The 19,651-nt window shown below is 40.3% G+C and overlaps 1 protein-coding gene across 1 annotated transcript in view; it reads right to left on the bottom strand.

The window, feature by feature from the left end:
- Positions 1 to 4,695: 4,695 nt before the first annotated feature.
- Positions 4,696 to 19,651, bottom strand: part of TSPAN3 (tetraspanin 3) — a 38,057-nt gene continuing 23,101 nt past the window's right edge. The window contains exons 5-7 of the mRNA XM_024205397.3: positions 13,175 to 13,327; positions 12,720 to 12,803; positions 4,696 to 5,656 (exon numbers count right to left, since the gene is read on the bottom strand). Of these exons, the coding sequence (XP_024061165.3) occupies positions 5,564 to 5,656; positions 12,720 to 12,803; positions 13,175 to 13,327 (330 nt within the window). The 3' untranslated portion in view covers positions 4,696 to 5,563. The remainder of the gene's footprint in view (positions 5,657 to 12,719; positions 12,804 to 13,174; positions 13,328 to 19,651) is intronic.

Below are 19,651 nucleotides of genomic sequence, written 5' to 3'. Positions count from 1 at the left end.
TTGAGGTGGAGGAGTCAGAGGGTGGGATATTTCCCTTACTGCTAAATGATGAACTAACAATTGGCTGAGCCCTCAAGGGTTAACTCTCTCTCTACACAAGGCAGCAGGAATGGAGGGAGAGATGCACATTTCCCCTTTAAGTACACTGCCTTGTTAATTAGATCAGCTTGCTGAGACAGCAGCTGCTGCAAGCTCCCTCTGTCCTGAACACTGGTGTGTCCCCCATGCTCTATGGAAGATGGGGTAAGCAGGGTGCAGGAGCAGGGGGGAGGGGGACACCCTGACATTAACCCCCCTCTTCCTCCCCTCCCCCCCTGCACAGCAAGCAGGAGTTTCGGGGAGCAGCTCCAAGGCAGAAGCAGCACATGGCAGTGGGGGGAGGGACAGAGCTGAACTGCAGGCAGCTGCTGAACAGGGAACTTAGGGGAGTGGGGAGCTGATGGGGGGTTGCCAGTCCACCCTGGTTCCAAGCCCCCACCAGCTAGCTCCACCGGGCTGCTCTTCCTGCAAGCAGTAGACAAAGCAGGCGGCTGCCAAGACGTTAGAAGGGAGTATTACACAACTTTAAAAACGAGCACGTTCCCTAATTGATCAGCAACATAACAAGGAAACAAGGTTAACCAGGACGACTTTAAGTGAGGAGTTACTGTACTCCAATGCTGACTTACACCAGCTCTGCTATCCCAGGAACAGACTCCAGTGGAGATGGAAAAAGTCAAACACACTGCTAGCTTTTTAACATAAATAGGGAACTAGACAGGGGAGGGCCACATCTGGCCCTTCAGATGTTTTAATCCGGCCCTCAAGCTCCAGCCAGGGAATGGGGTCTGGGGCTTGCCCCACTCCAGCCAGGGTGCGGGGTCAGGGGCATGGCCCGCTCTGCACGGCTCCTGCAAACAGCAGCATGTAGGGGCAGCCAGAGTGTTCCATACGCTGTCCCCGCCCCTGCAGCTCCCATTAGCTAGGAACTGAGGCGAATGGGAGCTGCAGGGGCAGCGCTTGTGGACCAGGCAAAGCCCAGAGGCGCCTGGCTGCGCCTCCGCCTAGGAGCCGGAGGAGGACATGCCGCTGCTTCCAGGAGCTGCTTGAGGTAAGCATCACCCAGAGCCTGCACCCCGACCTCCTCCTGCACCCCAACCCCCTGCCCTGATCCCCTGCCCACCCTCTGAACCCCTCATTCCCAGCCCGGAGCACCCTCCTGCATCCCAAACCTCTCATCCCCAGCCCCACCCCAGAGCTTGCACCCCTGCTGGAGCCCTCCCCCCCGCCTCCAACCCTCTGCCTCAGCCCGGAGCTCCCTCCAGCACCCTGAACTCCCCATTTCTGATCCCACTCCAGAGCCTGCACCCCAACCACCAATTTAGTGAGCATTCATGGCCCACCATACAATCTCTATACCCAGATGTGACCCTTGGGCCAAAAAGTTTGCTCACCACTGAACTAGACAATCACTCAGTAAGTAGGCCCACACTAAACTTTCCCATTGTTCCTTCTAATACTGGTGAAGCTCCATTCTGCTGTGGGAAAGGCACAGATGTGTAGTCAGGATCTAACCCCAAGCATTGGGGGGGGGGGGAGGGGAAGAGAGAGAAAGAAGAGGAAAGAAAAGGTTAATTGGTAAATCTCACTCAGATACTTCAGTGATGGATGCAGTAAGAACCTAAAACAATCTCAGCAGCCTCCTAAAAGCCAGACACTTCACAGCAGCTGCACATCTTTTCCACCCACATAACAGAAGTCTGTTTTTCTGATCCTGTAATTTTGCTTAGGAAGATATGAATTTGCAAAGGAAAGGGCACAGAATTTAATACCAGACAGACTGGACTCAGAGCGTGTGGGAATATGGCCAGAAGGCTGGTAAATCTGAATGTTTTAACCTAGATACAAACGGATCTGGCTTAGAAAGTTTCCTTTTAAAGTTGAAATGTGTAATAAAGTTCTTTATGTGAAAGCAAAAAAAAAAAATTTCTCCAACTGTACAGAGGAAGCCCAGCTACAGCCAGGTGCACATTTTCATACACAGCACTGTTAATATTACAGCAACTAGAACTGGATCTTCCATGTGGAAGGTTATGTTCCATTCCATTTCTTCTTAGATGTAGGCATACAATTTTAAAAATGCCGATTATACTGTTGTTTCTGCTGGGCCAATCTTGTAGACCAGAATACTACCAATGAGATGTATGTTATGAGTATTTGATTCAGGCCATAGCTACACTCAGAAAAAAGTATTTTTACAAAGATGACCAACACCAAAAAAAAATCACACAGTAGACAAAGTAAGTTGTAGTTTCACCTTGATGTATCTGGTCAAGGTGAATCCTAGACCAGCTAGGCCTAGAAGTAGGGTTACCAGATAGCAACTGTGAAAAAACGGGACAGGGGGTGGGTGGGTAATAGGCCCCTATATAAAAAAAAGGTCCAAAAACCAGGACTGTCCCTTTAAAAATGGGACATCTGGTCACCCTACCTAGAAGTAAACTACAAGCTGCCCTATCTTGCACTACTCCAGCCTTAGAGTGGCAATTCCATCTTCACTTGTACAAAGCTGGCAGTCACTTCTACACCTATGATACAGGTATGTCTCACGTTCTGGAATACAGCGAGACAGTTGGATTTAAAGCAGAGAATAGAGCCAGCTACCCAAGGAGAGATCATTTGCTTCTAACTAGAATTAGATCACATGCAATCAGTTAAGACCTAACTCTTGTAAAATGATGAGTATTCTCATGATTTATGCCAGGCATTTTGATAAAAATCCATCCACATGCCCAAGCTACATACTTCAAGAGAGCAAGAAGGCCACTGGTTACTTAACACTTATTAGACATACAATACTTTTGAAGCTTGCCTGTCCTAAGCCCTTTTGCTCCAGCATTAGTCTCACTATTGATGGTGGATTTGTACCTCCCCCATAAACCCATGCCAGCCTCTGGGGAGATGGGAGCAGATACTGTTCTAACAAATGAGGTCTTACAGACCTGCCACAATTGCAAGCTCAATTATTGAAAAGTGAGTGAAAGTTCATAACTTGAAATTTGAGTGAGTTATGCAAAACCAATACACCTTTAATTTCCAATTCTCTGTGTATCCTAATCAATAAGTTTTCAAGCTTTGGCATGAATTGTGTGTTTTCAGGGAATTAGCAGGCCAGGCTCTCCATATTTGAAACCCTGAACCACGTTTAATTGTTTAGTATTGTACAGTGATAGTCATGGAATAAACAGTCCCACTTATTCCATCAAAATTGGCGCAGCTATGATGGAGCTTGTTCACAACCTTCATTTCATAAGGTATTTTCAGACCTGTAGAACAGGGCTCCTGTGTTTTCCTCATTGCTTCAGCTAGTTTTCAGCTTGTGTCCAGAAGCCCTTAGGTATCTTCCCAAAAGTCTTTAAAAACTGCTGTTTGTTTGAATTCTCCCTCCATTTTGATTCCCCACATCAGATCTCCCAATTTCTTCAGTCTGACATCTTCTTGCTAGGTCTGCTCCCTTATGCTATTTAGTCTGTTCCACCTTCCTCCAATGATTGATACTACTGATTTCTCTAGAGCACGGGTGGGCAAACTACGGCCCATCAGGGCTTTGGATCTGGCCCGTGGGATTGCTTTCCCCGTGGTGCCGCAGGCCCCACGCTGCTTCCAGAAACGGCCAGCACCACATCCCTGTGCACCACTCCCCGCAGCTCCCATTGGCCGGGAAGGGGGAACCACGGCCAATGGGAGCTGCGGGGAGCCGTGCCTGCAGGCAGGGGCAGCACAGGGAGCCCTTTGCCCCTCCCCTACCTAGGGGCCGCAAGGCCATGGTGCTGGCCACTTCTGGGAGTGGCGCAGGGCCAGGGCAGGCAGGGAGCCTGCCTTAGCCCCGCTGCCACCCCGGAGCTGCTCCAGGTAAGCGGTGCCAGGCTGGAGCCTGCACCCCAACCCCCTGCTGCACCCCACACCCATCCTGCACCCCAACCCCCTGCCAAGCCCCCCTCCTGCACTCTGCACCCTTCCCTGCACCCCCTCCCCTGAGCCCCCTCATACACCCTGCACCCCATCTCCACCCCAACCCCTTGCCCTGAGCCCCTTCCTGCACCCCCTCCCACACCCCAACTCCCTGCCCCAGCCCTACATTCATGGCCCTGCATGCAATTTCCCAACCCAGATGTGGCCCTCGGGCCAAAAAGTTTGTCCACCCCTGCTCTAGAGCACTGCCTGTTACAGAATTATTACAGAGCCTCTGCAGCACCACCTAGTGTGGGATGGGGAAGCAAGATTGTGAGAGCAGTAAGGTGAATGGGGGAAGTAAGTGCTCTGAATAGAACAGGGGTAAAATGTTCAAAAATGCTTAAGTTGCATTTTCAAAACTGACTTTGGAACTAGGCTCTTAAGTGACTAAATCAGTTTTGAAAATGCAACTTTGGTGCATTACCCGTATCTGACTGTAATTTCCCATTGAGGGGTGCTTTTAAAGCTTCTCTCCAAAGGGAGCGATAACTTTGTTACTACCCTGTTTAAAGTACTAGATCTTTGGTGAATCATGTTCAAGCATTCACAACCTGTAAGTGGCCTACCATTTATCCAGAGAATGGTGCATCAGACATCAGAAAATACAGATCTGTCGATAAAATAGATGCTTTCACATTAGAGAGCTGTAACAAAAGGGGGCTGGATGTGCAGAAATCTTTAAAAAAATGCAATACAAGCAGGTACGTTTTGAGGGAGGATATACAGAGATTTTATTTAATCAGGTTTACTATTTACAGTTGAGATCACTTTCACATACTATTTTGCTACCCTACATGGCTACATTATTTCCAAACCAACTTAAGATCTACAATAGAACAGTTCACTCAACACATAAAACAGCTCTTCATAGAAAAAATGAAAATTCATTATAGAACAGTAGTGCATACATTTTGCTCCTGAAAAGCCAGCTTTATTTTAAAACACTAAAGTTTGAAAGATTGGATCTCTGAATTTGAGAAGATCAAAGATGCACGCTTGTGATTCTAAAATTATTTTGGTTAGTAGTCATTTCCTACAATTTATCTTTAAAGTGTACTGGACTTCACCTATGTTTTTAAAAAAACCGACACTGGTGAGAGGTAAGAATTAATATATTTACCATCACAAATTAAATACAGCAGACTTCCTTTGTACAACTTTGGCCAAAAAAAGTTCCACATAGTGAAGATTTAAAGGATTCCATATATATGTAAGAATCAGTGAATTAATGCTTAGAGGTAATATACCAAATTAGGCACACTTCCTTTAACTTTCATGTCAACCAAATTAATCTTGATCCGCAAATGGTTCTGAAATTAGAAAGTTTGCTAGTATACTAAAACATATTTAGATACATGAATAGCTGGCTAAAATAGTGAGTCACAGGTAAGTATATGGGTATGTGTAAAGTCAAGTTGCTTTGCTCATCACCAGTGTACATTACAGCTGTCCTCATCTGTGCAGGGTGTGTTTTAGCTAAGTCTACATAGGCAGGAAAACTACTGCAGTAGACCAGGCCCATTCACCTTCCAAGTAAATAAGAGATTCAAGCTTAGGTTTGCATTATCTTCTATGCGTAGGTTCCTCCAGTGATAAGAAGCTCATAAGCAGGATCCCGGCTCCTCCTACACAACACTATACAGGCACACAGCATGCCCAGCAGCTATGGAAAAAAGAAAAACAAAACTGAGTACACAGGAGATACTTGTAAGAGATTAATGTCCAGAAACCAATCACTGGCTAGTTGCCAGTATTATTTCAAATTACTGTATATCAAGCCTGAAGTGTGATGAAAGGCAAAATAAGATGACTTTTGAAAAGCTTTACCAGCTACTATATAAAATTTAGCTCCAAACTGATCCTTACCAAAAAAAATCATCTTATAGGAGCATCTTTCATTAGGCTATTCCTTGGTCAAATCATTTGTTGTATTCTGCCTCTATTATGCAAACAGATGTCAATCAAGACTAATTTAAAAAGGGTGGAAACTTTATATTAGTGGATAAGAAAGACTGAAATCAAGGTGAAGTGGTTTAACATTCAATTGCCACAGAAGAAAGATATCCAAGTGCCAGAAGTTTAACATTTCAAAGGGGAAATTAGAACCATACTATCTGATGATTGATGTGTTAATTACTGTAATCCAGAATGTACAAAATCAGACTGTACTTTAAGTTAACATAATTTGACTTGTCAGTTAAAAAAAAAAAAAAGAGGACATGGTATAGCTGGAATCTTCTTTGCTAATGTGCCCAATTTGGGCAAAGTGTGTGCATAGTTGCAGTCTTCACCTTTTAAAATCCAGTTAGTGCCGCAAAAGGTTGGTGCACAGCTGCTCTAAGGGCCACTCTGGCAGCTTGCCAGAAACCTGGGGGTTCAGCTAATTAGCATATAAATGTACATGGGATGTTAATCTGAGATTAATGTATTCATGGCTGTAAGTAACAAAGTACTTTACAAAAAAGTTAAATGCTTGAGGAAGACATCAATGAGAAGGCTGGAACTGCTTTGCAACCAAGCCGACAATGTCTGACTTTACCCTTTTATGATGCCTTATGAAAAGGTTGCCAGTTAAGTTATTGTTTAGATTCGTTCATAAGGCTGAATAAAGGAAGAAGTCTGAACAGATATAAGTACTTCCCAAAGAGGCCACACACACAGACAGCAGCTCTCTTACATAACTTGATATCTGCCTGCAGGGTGACATTTATAGAAATTCAGTAGGTTCCTTCATAAATCTTGGACTGAAAGTGAATGGAACATTGCAACTCAGTCAAGTCATGCTGAAATTTGGCCTTGCCTCTTCAAGTTTAATGGAAAATAGGCCTGCAGGCAGACCAATACATCAGCACAAATCAAGAAGATTCTGAATGTATGTTGCCACTGGGTTTCATTGAATAGGGAAATTCACACCTCTCAGATTTGCATGAGTTACTGACCAAGGAAACACACTATTGGGTAACAGTTTGACAGTTATTTGAAACGATTAAAGTCATGTACTAAATGTTGTTTGTGTGTCCAGGAATGTACACTTGCACATTGAAACTCAGTAACATTAAGTGATGTTAGCTCAAATCAATGTCAAAGTTTGTGTTACAGTTCTGAGTCCGTATTAAATTTAGTTAAGTTATCATGGTTCAGTTCAAAATTAATAAAATGTAGGCGTGAATTAGTCTTCAATCACTGGCAATACCAACATTGCCATAAATATTCCTGACTGACAGGTCATTAAAAGCCAACCCATTTCAATAACCATATTTCAAACACTAGTGTAGTGTAAGGAATTCCATAATGTTTATAACCATTACATATAAAACTAATTGTAGCTTATGACTGGGTGAAGGCAGTCAAATTATGTATTGTTGGGTCAAGTCAGGTCTAGAATAATGTCTGACAGATTCTACATGCACTTAATGGGATGCAGCCAATTATTTCATAGAACAGTTTGAGGGACTTCCAAGTGCATCAGCTGTTAGAACATCAGTCTCCAAAGGAAAACATGCTGTTGAAATTTTTGGCCAGAAGAGAAAAAGATTTCCATGTTTGGTGTTTTGTTTTGTTTCAAATAAAGACCTTGAAAGTATTGGTACTACCTATTCATCAAGAGAACCTTGGTTAGTGTTAAAAATCTTAACATTCACCAAAATATTGATCTCTACTTCACTGTAGTTAGTACTTACATCTTGGACCAATAAATCTTATCTTCAACACAAGTTAATATCTGTTTATTTCTGAAAATTGTATCTTCACACCTCCCTCCATCAAAGCACTTACACTTATCCTCCATGATCAGATCTGTTTTCTTAGCTTGCCCATTGTAATTTGAACTACACAGTATCTACTTCCTAATGTCAGCCATTTTGTAACTTACATGCACAATGTTAGCTGACAGTACACTAGCTCCGTTTGGTCACTCTGCAGTTTATTAAAAACCTGGGTTTATTTCTTAATGTGTCAAGCAAGTCTTAGGAAGTAGAACTTGCTCAGGAATACTTTAAGAGAAAGCTCCCACCTTTGATGACACCACTGGTCCACTGAACAAACCATATAAAATAAGCTATTAAGAAAAATTGCCTCCCAGCTAGTCAGGAATATATGTACAAAACCCATGAATTTAGATGAATTTGCCCCTTTCAGCTTGCTTGCCGTTTACAGGAGACCAGCCCACACTGTCAACATGGCTGAGACCTTTGAATGCTCACAGACGAAAGGATCCAGCCAGTGACTGGAAGTCTGAACACTACTTCAAATGGACTTTTTAAAAGAAAAGTGACCCTAAATCTATTAACTCTGATCCTAGATTCTGCCTCTCAGAAACTTATACCACCACCCTAACGGATTAACAAAGTGGTGGCTTTATTGGAACCCCTCAGATAGGAGAGAATCCAAGCAACTGATAAAGATGTTAAAGAAAAAAGCAGCTTTTATGTTTGTTGTAGAACCAACAACAGTTTTTGCTCCAACCTCTCAGAAATAGTAACTGTGCAACAGCAAAAACTCATTTTATTGAAGACTGAAACGGTGCTAAGTTTAACAGAAAAAGGTTCTAAAATCTTGAAATCAATGGAAGAGTCTGATTTTTTAAAATACACATTTTTAGCATAAGATTGTCCTTTTTATATTACTCTATTACTGTCACTCAGCAATGACTCTAAAGAGTCATAACTTAGTATGAAAAAGACTTTACCAAAGTCTCAAACTTTAGTTCAAGTATTAAATTAATTTCATTTTCTTTCTTTGCAGAACAAACACCGATTAATGCATATTGTGAGGCGGAACAGTCAATGATAAAATTTTCTAATGATTTTTTTAAATACATTTAGAACTTTGAGAACTTCCACAAAATTAGCCCCCAAATTTGATCCATCTTAAAAGTTATATGAAAACTTGATGGCATTCCTTCAATTGAAGTTTAAAACAAGTTAATTAGACAGTATAGGTTTCTGGCAGCACAAGCACACTGTTTTCTTGCCCCTTCATTCCCAGTTCCTTATTCTGACATCTAAGCTAAAAGTGTTTTGTGAAAGAAAAGTCTCTAGAGCTAGACACTTTCTTTAGAGATAAAATTATAAAACGACGAGATTATACCCATTGGTGATGCAGAATCACTTCTTGTGCAGAATTTGTAAAAGATATCAAAGAAAATTTGTGCTACCACTTTTCTTTATCCTTCTCTTACCACTTTAGTGGAGCTGTCACACATCAACTTCTCTTTAAACTCTGGTGGGTCTACAGTTTCTGCTATTCAAATGTTCTGTATTAGCTCAATATTAGGAAAATACCACCTCCCAGGAAGAAGGGCTATTTTTAACAAAAAATGTAAGTAACCTTTCATTGCCTCTGTCTTTTCATTTTAAAACAAATATCAAAACTGAGTTTGCTAAGCTGGGAAACAAGTTAAAAACTTTTCGGTTACAGTGACAATACAGAGTTGCTGTAAGCAGAGCTGCCAGAAGCATTATTCTTACTGTCTATTACAAACACAACAGAATGAGGTCATAATGGGGTCTGTGTGCATTCTTAAAGCCTTGATCAGAAATTTTAATGAATGGAGAAGATCACTGCCGCTCTAATTCACATTTACTAGGTCAAAGCCCATTTGTTAAAGGTTACATTCTTGTCCATGTTTCAATTAATTTTTATACAGTCTTGCTGTGCCATATGCACAACGTATGTACTGAAATTACATTTATATGCATTACACAGAATCATGGCCACACTACATGCTACAGCTTTACAATGGTCTACTGGAGGTTTACTTAATAAAGTAAAGCCAGTTAGGACTAGGCTTAAAGGAAAGTAGAGATAGACTATATCAAAAATTAGATTAAACCAATGTCTTATTTAATACTGAAACCTTATCAACAATAAAACCAATTAGATGATGTAACATTTAATAAGGTCAATAGTTCCTATTGCAGTCAGGGCTAAACAGAAATGTCAGAGGTGTCTAATAACAGAAACTGTTTACTGAACACCAGAGCTATGTGTTTAAGATCCTATAATCTATTTTCTTAATGGGTGTTGCATGGCTTGTTTCAGTTCTATATGAAAACATTTCAAACAACTTACGTCAATATCTTGGCAAGGGCAGAAAACCTCCTTTGATGTTTCCTTATTTTTTTTGTTTTGTTTGCAAAGTGTTTACATAGCCTTTGCTGCAGACATAATTTGGACTCTCCCTGCTGATAGCTAGAGTACTGCCATGTGGCACCACAAAGCAAGTGCCACCCAAAATGCAGAGACTACACAATGAGCATGCTTACTTACAACTGGCAAGCCAGTGGGACACTGACAGGCGCACACATCCATGACTGAAAGAGCGGCATGGGTTATAGCCCCATGCTGAGGAGCTAGGATTTTTAACAGTGCTTTAATAACCATTTTTGTGGTGGGGGGTGGGGGGGGGGGAAGGGTGGGCATCTCTTCACACCTCAGACTCCAAAATAAGAAATATAGCTCATTTTGGAAATTAGGACACAGCTTCATAAACTTTTCCCCTACATGTTTCTTAAGGGGGGAGGGAATTCTACCTTAAGCCCAGACAAGAAAAGTCAACTATGGTTGCTAAACATTGAACTCCGTACCTGGCAACAACAAAAATGGAATACTAAGAAACATCAATAAACTAACACAACTGAAACCAGGATATCAAGACACTGCACAAAAGGCTGCAAAGAACAAGTGGTGTGACATATTTGAGTAAATAGGGTATACTGAAGATTTTGATAAAGCATAGAAGGGACAGTTAAGATGCTGAAAGCTCTCAACTAAAACTTCCATTTCTGATCCTATTAGAGGCAGCTATCTTGCTTTATAGAAAGCCAGCACAGCTTGTTACAATTTCCATCTCAACAGCTGAATATTCAAGAGCACTTTTCCAGAGTAATCAGAACTATTCCTAAATACTGAATTCTCTAAGCACCAACTGCTCACCCCTATTATAACTGCTTCTGCTCTAACACTGATTTAGTTAAAGTAGGTTTTAATATTTACAGTTAAATAATAATTCTGATGCCAGAAGATGGAAGTTTTCAACCAGCATTAGGTTTCCATACTGCAAAAGTATCTCTCTTGAGCAAGATAGTTAATTGTAGCAAGCAACTCAGAAGCACTTTTAATTTAAGAATATGACTTCAAATACATTAAGTTTACACAAGGAAAAAACCTCTCCCCATAGGAATGTCATAATACTGCATAGTGCCAGATGGGTACAAGACAGAACACTTTCCAAACACCAAGGCAAAATGCATTACTTTAACAGAAGATCCAAACCTTCCTCCAAAGGGTTGGAATAACCAGATCTATCCAAAAGCAAAAAAATTAGCATTTCATAAATCTGAAATAAGCCAGCTCAAGACAATGAAACCCCACTGAATGCACAGCATCTATATGCAGATTTATCTGTTTTATAAGTTTATCTTAGCACTTAGATGGAGTTCCATTACTGGATGCATTTTCAGGTGCTGAACATTGGCAAAAATTCACCTTTAGACAAATTTCAGTCCAAAAGCTAAATTATGAAAGTTTAATAACTTTATTCAGCTGTTTTGACTTTTCTGAAGGCAGAAAGTGTTACACCAGTTAAAGTTTTCTGCTGCAAAAGGCTGGGGATTATTTAATCAGCTTTAAAAAAAAAAAAATCTTAGCACTCAGCATGCACAGTATAGTTTTCACTGGGGACTGTAATGCCACTGCTACATCAGAAAACACCTGATTAATGCTTTGATTTTTTAGACGTATTAACTGCCTAAACTAATGAACAAAGCAGCAGAATTCTGGACATACAGGCACATTTAAGAGTAAGTGTCAGAACACTTTTTCAAAGTCCATTTACTTAGAGAATTAAATATTTTAATATGCATCTCAATATCTATCTAGGGAACCTAGTTAACATGTTTTAATTTTACAAGATTCAAAGTTATGGTATTCACAGCATCTGTAAGTCGGCCACATTGCACCTGCTCATTAAGGAATTTAACTTATCACAAAGAACAGAATACACTACATAAGTGCAGTGTTACAAAGATGTTCATTATGACAATCAATGCACTAACTGAACTTCAGTTAATAAATATCAGCTGTGATGCTTGAGCTAATGCCTTAGATTTGTGTACAGAGAATTCTTATTGGAGGGTCCTCAACTCAGGACTTCACTTCCCCTGATGGCCCAGTAGTTGAATCAGACCTTCAGAGCACAGTGTAATCCCCTTTTCAAAGGGCCATGGTAATAGTTAGCTATCAAAAAAATCTGGCTATATTTTTAGGTCGTTCTGAGATACTATGATTTAGTTGTTGATTTATTTCCTGACAGCAGCATTAGAATGAACTGCCCCTATTTGTTTGAAGGGAGTTAGTTACAAATTCTTCAATTTACAACTATTTAAATGTTAACCACCATTAAGTGTATCCATGAAAAGTATTTGCTCAGCATGAATGTCAGATATGTTCAGATACATTGGTCATTTATATTGGAGATCTTATATAAAATGGAGGCGAGACACATTCCAGCAAAAGTGAAGGCGCTGAACAATTTAGAAATAACCACAAGTCATCAATTTAAAATATTTGGTTATTTGACACTTGGGTCAATGGAAGTCAAAATAAAACAAACTAAAATTGTTGAAGACTGGTGCATTTGCATGGTAACCTGGGATTACAGTCCAGAGTTTCATTTTTATATGAAAGATTATCAGCTAAAAAGAGTAAATGTTTTGAAATCTCACCTGAATGGCAGCAAATGCCAGAGCTGCCCAGATAACATACATCATGATTTCTTGTAGCTTCTTTACAACTAGAGCCTCACACCCCTGAAACAAGCAAGCAGTAGCATTTAGGAAGTATTCAGCCTGGTCATAACTTTGCATAGAAGCTTTGCTTATATATCCACTAATAAACTGAAATGAATGTCAAAGGCAGAAAGTAGAATGGACAGAAAATTAAAGTATAGTGCTAACGGCTTTAAACTCAAGAAAAACCAAGGAATTTGAAGGCTGGCTTTTAGGATGGGCAAGCCAACTGAGATGGAGAGGAGCAAAATAAGTTATTTATCAGACTCCAGATCAGATCCCTGATATATGAAATATACCCCAGACCTCTTCATTGGCCACCAAAACAGGTAAATTTAAATGACTATCAGCTTTGTACATACTAGTAAACTGAATTCACAGGCCTGGCTTACCTCAGAATAAAGGTCCATTGGGTGGGTCAAACTGCCAGTACAATTGGTGCTGGTTGCTTTGCAGCAGCTGAGGGGTACACTGTTATTTTTAGTTTCTTTGAACCACTTAGTGTTCTCCCAGTCTGAATAGTTGTGGATCCCACAACAGCGCAGCTGCAGAAAAACAGAGAAAAGGCCACCATGTATATCAAAGTTATTAGTAAAGGGACAATAATTAAGAATATGCATTAACTAATTACAATGCCATGAACAAAGATGTATTAGAAGAGGCTGCCTGTGTTATTTAAATATTGAACATTAGAGTAGGTCTTGTCACTTGACACCTAGCATGACAAATGTTTTGCCAAAAACTGAAACTACAGATTGAATGTTACTAGTATTACTTTCAACTTCAAACTAGTTTTATGGTGCAGATCCTGAAAACTAGCTATGAAATACTGTTAAAATATACCTCTGGATGCTAAATGTTTAACACTGAGTTTTCTATGCTCTCCATCTCATAAAAATCTGGGACTCCTTATAAGTTTAAGAAAAGCCCTATTCCTTAGGCTTTTCTTCAGACAAGTGGAGGCCTGGAGCCATTTCCTGTGCTCAAATGGCTACAGAACCAACTACAGAGTCCACTTCTTGCTATGGAAGTGTGCTTCAGAATTTAATCTCTCATTTTAAACAAGTATGTTTCTAGCCCTCATGGGTGTGAAGAAAGTCTTCAAAATGTGAACCAAATCTAAACCAATGCAGTACTGTACTACATTAAAATTGGGACGGATTAAAATAGCAGCCTTAAGCCTGAGCCCTAAGGGGATGATAATTTGCTTCCTTCAGCCCCCAGAAATCTACTAAACTCCACAACCCCACCCCCGCCCATGCACACTTTGGAGAACAAGGCTGCAGAGAATGGATTCTCTTAAAAAAATCCAAAATTTAAAAAACCTCACTAAGAAGAAGAGTGTTTCGGACTCACAGTGTAGGGAAGACTTTCAGATTCCAAGTGAACACATGGCAGCCAAGTCAGGTAGAAATGTCAAGGCTGAAGAAAATCAAATACCCACTGAAGCTGACACGTGGGAGTTAATCTCAGAGTTTAAGGCCAGGAGAAATTATATTACGTCCAGTATTCCAGAAGTAAAAGAAGAAAGTTACTGACTGGGAAAATAAGAGTCAACCGTGCCTAGAGACTGGCCTAAGACCAAAAGCAGCAAGAGAGAGCATGCAGTGCAGAACCACATGGCACTGCTGGAGCAAAGAGAAAGATGCAGCTTAAATTGAATGATACAGAAAAACAGGGTGAGAATGATCATCAGTATTCAGGGACTCTCTGAAAGAGGTGAAAGTGGAGAGTGCACACAAGGCATTGTCTCCTCCACCTTATAACAGACCCAGACATTTCATTGTGAAATTTTATCACCAAACAAAGATTTCATCATTGGGGGAGGAGGGGAAATGGGGGGACCAGACAGCAAGTGTGAAAAATCAGGATGGGGTGGGGGTGGGGTAATAGGAGCCTATATAAGAAAAAGACCCCAAAATTGGGACTGTCCCTATAAAATTGGGACATCTGGTCACTCTAGGTGGGGAAGAGAGAGAAAGCCAGACAGTATTCAGAACTCAAAGGCCACAATCTGCAATTTTTTCCATGACTTCACTTTATTAAAAAAGAGAGAAGAGAGCTGGGAGAAATTACAGCACTATTCAGGAGGGCAGATATTTGCTAGAGATGGGGATTCCCATTTAAACTCATTCAGCTTCCAAAAAACAAAACAAACAAACAACCCACCACTATTATACAGTAAAAACTTAACACAAGGAAAAACACACTAGAGATACTTGGAATAGAAGTCAAAACATCAAGTTCAAGAGGATACTGCAGAGGTAGAAATTAATAAAATGCTGAGAAAATTTTTGCAGATAATGAAACCCAAGAGAAAGAGGATAAGAGAAGACAAGACAGGAGACTAGAGAATGTACTGGCAATGGTAGATGTGAAACTGAACAAGAGGACTCTGATACCTGAGGAGTAACAAGAAGATTAACCAGAAAGGACTTCTTGGGAGTCACCAGGAATGAGAAGTTATTGTTTAACTAGGTTATAAAGAAAAATAGCATAATGTTTGCTTTAATGGGGGTGATCGTAACTCAGAGCTATGTTCTGTATTTTAAAGAGTAGAGAAAATAAATGATAAGGGATCGGGACTGGGTGGTGAGTCCCAGGGACAGAGGAGAGGGAGAAAAGAGAGGGAACAGGGAGGACTCCTCAGGCCTTCTGTTTAATCCTCCCCAGGTAACTCAAATGATCAGATGGTAATCTACTCCTAAGGGTGAAGGTTAGTGTTCCATGCATGCAGAAGGTACTTCCTTGGGACTGCTTCTCTTGCAGTCCCAAGTATTCATGGGGAGAGTACAGGGGTTTAAGGTTCAGCAAAACTCAGTGATTTTGGGCATGATTCTTATTCTATTTTGGTATTTTATTTTTGGATTTAAACTCAGAGTAATGAAGGGAATTAATACAAGAAAATTGATATGGAAGTTCACAAAAAGAAATCAAGCCTTCAAATACACAATTGTGAATACAGCATAATTAGAAACAAGACAGACATTGGTCACACAAGTGTTCATGCCATTAAACAGCTAAAGAATGACCATTTCAATTTTTCCAGTAATTGAAAGTCATTTTCAGTGTCCCTTCCTCTTAAAATAGAATCTTTGAATATCAAAGGGCTAAATAAAATTAAAGGGGAACCCTCCGCCCCCAAAAAACAAAACAATCTTTAATTGGATTTTTTTACTCCATGAAAATGCATTTTCAGGAGGGACAAATTATGGCTAAGAAAGGTAATTGGTTTCAACAGACTTTTTGGCTTCAGCCAAAGAAAAGCGGTCAGTTCTGATAAAGAAGGTGGTGGATAGCGAAGCAGGTGCTGCACTGCTTTCGCTGTGCCAACAATTCAGTTGCAGATTGATGGAGAGAATTGCCCCCAATGGAATGAGGTGGCACATTTTATTCATACCCTCATGGATATACCAGATTCATCTCTAAATCCTTAATGAAGTGGACAAGATCTGCAGAAACTAGTACACTTCTACCCGATATAACATGAATTCGGAAATAACGCGGTAAAGCAGTGCTCCCGGGGGGGTGGGGGGGCGGGGGGACTGCGCACTCCGGTGGATCAAAGCAAGTTCGATATAACGCGGTAAGATTTTTTGGCTCCCGAGGACAGCATTATATCAAGGTAGAGGTGTACATTACATGGTCAGATCTTGCCCCATTGGAAGCAGTATTTGATAGTTACGATGGATCCTAAAGATCACTTTTTTGGAGAACTGAACACTGCTTCCTTCTCCGGGACAAAGGTCAGTTTGCAGCAATTAAAGAGGACACTGTTCAATATGTTCAAAGAAAACAGTATAAAAAGATCTTCTGCAGGAGGCAGGTAAAGCAGAATTTAGGTTCAGTTGATAAACTGAGCCTCTATTGAAAAGTGAAAGAGCTCCAGAAAAAAAAGCTTTCATAAAAAACAGGTTCAAAAAAGTATATGAACTAATTAATTAGGGGGAAATTGAATATGTTGATGACAGAGTCCATCAAAAAAGCCCTTAGGTATAACAAAGCAAATGCTTTATGAAAAAGGAAATAAGTGAGAAGCTACTGGTTCAAAGTTTAAAGAACATATTCCTCCAATGAAATGTGTGCTACTTTTGCTGCTTATTATAAACACCTATATATCAGGCATTCCTAGCCCTGAAATTATTCAAAGATATTTGGAAGTAGCAGGCTTGCTGACAAACAGAAACGGATGAAGAAACCTTAGATTAAAAAACAGAAGGAGATATCTTAGATTCAATAGCATGTATGGAAAGTGGTAAAAATCCAGAACCTGATGGCTTTCCAGTTGAATTTTACAAGGTAGAAAAGCAGTATTTGTAGGTCCCTTGAGGGGTACCTTCAATGACATTCTGTTAGGGGAAGAAGTTCCACAACCAATTAAAGAAGCTACTTTTCTCCCAAAAGCTGGGAAAGTCCTAATCTAATGCAGCTCTTCAAGTCCTGCCCCATATGGACTTTGCCCCCTAGTTCCTTAATGGATAACTGCTCTTAATACCAGCTCAAAAAAGTGACTTAAATTGGGTTAAATCTCCCATTTGAATTACACAGAGGGTCTAGATAGGAATGTTCATTGCCTCCTTTACTTTTTGCATTGGCCATGGAGTCTCTTTCACAGAGGATAACGAACAATGAATTTATCACAAGAATAAAATTTGCAGGAACACTTCAGAAGATAGATAAAAATATTACATCAGTATATAAAGTTAACCTGAACATTTCCCTATAATTAGTATCTAAAGAAATACAGGTCTGTCGCATCTTATGCGCATTTAACATGCACGATTTCAACTTTACGTGGTCGGCAAAAAGACAAAACAAAAAGTTTTAATACTATCTATACCTGTAGTGTGGGCATTTCGCCCGCCATTGAACTCAATGGGGTTTTGGCTATACGCAGTTTTCGCTTTACGCGCTAACCGCGGAACGGAACCCCCGTGTAAGATGAGACAGATGCGTACAGGGCTTTGGGAAAACGTCTGGATTCATAAAAAATTATGCCAAATCCGAAACGTTAGCTCTAAGTTTGCCAGACACAGAGAAGCCATTATTTTAGAAAACATTTGGGTCTCAATGGGCAACAAATGTTGTAAGATAAATGGGAATTCACATCTCAAACAACCTAGAAGAGCTCTATTATTTAAAACGTCAAACCACTACTTCAGCAAGTGCGGGGGGAGGGGGGGGGGAGAACCACTGGAGAGCTGGGGAAAGAATGCAAATTTCTTGGCCAGGAAGAACAGCTGCAGTCAAAAATGAATCTTTTGCCAAGGAGATCTTCCTTGTTTCACAATTATTCTGTAATTATCCCAGATAAAATCCTAGCAGGAACACAGAGGATGCTGTTAGAATTTACACAGAATAAAAGAAGACCAAGAGTGAGTGCAGATATTTGTACAAACCCATTAAACATGGAGACTCGCTATACCAAATATTACATGGTACTAGCAAGCCAGCCAGCTCAAAGCAGTAGCGGATTGGGGCACTCTAACACAACCAAACAATGGGTCTTTATTGAACAAGAAAATTGTGGCAGTGTAAATATTGTTGAGTTACTCTGGATTAATAAAAAAAAAATCAGACCCTTCAGAAATTTACAAACATCCTCTAGCATATCCTTTGCTATGGGTTTGGGACAGAACTAGAGATAAGGTAACTTTTCCCCTTGCCAATGACGTTTATTGCAAATAATCCAGATCCTAATCCAAATTGTGAACCACAGAGTTTTAAAAGTTGGAAGAGCCACGGAATGCATAGGGTTGACGTTATTCAGTAAACTTTTCTAAATTAGAGATGATAAATAACTAGCTCCCGTAGTACCAGTACTTTCAAGTTAGGCATTATGTTTCTCAGCTTCCTACGACACTTGTATACAGAAAGCTAATTTTAATAGAAGCAATGGCATCCGATCAGTTAAAAAAATAGCTAATTTATAATCAATCTTTGCAGATAGCTTTCCTAACAAAAAAGTGTCCATATATGACACCTGGGAACAGGATCTGGACAAATTATCCCAGATGAATGGGATATGATCTGGAAAAGGAGGACCAGTAACCTCAAGGTGTAACACGATAAAATAAAATGTCTTTAATACTGTTTCAACAGTAGCTCATACAAGTAGGTTAAAATATATACATACATTGAAGAGGAAAAAGTACTGGAGAAATTGTGGTGAGAGGAGATTTTATGCATATATGGTAGACATGTCCAGGCATCAGAGTATTGGGATACAATTTGTAACCCAATATAACAAATAAATATTGGATATTTATCACCAAAGGATCATTTGGTGATCTTCCTGGGGCTTCCTAGCACAAATGGTCACACAAAAGGAAATGAAGAATTGATCTCATCTGTTAGCAAAGATATGGATAGTCCAAGTTTAGATAGACCAAGGGGAAGGGTTAAAAAACAAACAAACAAGAAGTTATTGAAAAACTAACGTGCCAATTGTGTACCCATCAAAATAGAGAGGGCAAATAGATACTTAAATATCTAATTACCATTTATTCAATACTCAGTCAACCCATCTGCAAAAGATAAGCACACCTATTCAAAAAAGTTGGAAGTTACAGTTTGACAGACATGCCTGGTTTGTTAAATGTGTAGTCAGATTTCACTCAAAAAAAAAAAAAAAAACACACACCACTACACAACCCACCAGAAACAGCATGTCAGAGGTAGTGTACAAATGCTAACTCTAAGGGCTTGTCTACACTGGCAATTAACAGCACTGCAACTTTTGCACTCAGGGATGTGAAAAAACACCCCCTGAGCACAGCAAGTTGCAGCGCTTTAAAGCGCCAGTGTAAACAGTGCCCCAGTGCTGGGAGCTATGCCCCTCGTTGAGGTGGGGGTTTTTTTGAGCGTTG

Source organism: Terrapene carolina, unplaced genomic scaffold (assembly GCF_002925995.2).
Source record: "Terrapene carolina triunguis isolate 2854851 unplaced genomic scaffold, T_m_triunguis-2.0 Scaffold67, whole genome shotgun sequence".
NCBI lineage: Eukaryota > Metazoa > Chordata > Testudines > Emydidae > Terrapene > Terrapene triunguis.
Note: the sequence above shows the minus strand (reverse complement) of the source record. Positions and strands in the feature narration are given on the sequence as shown.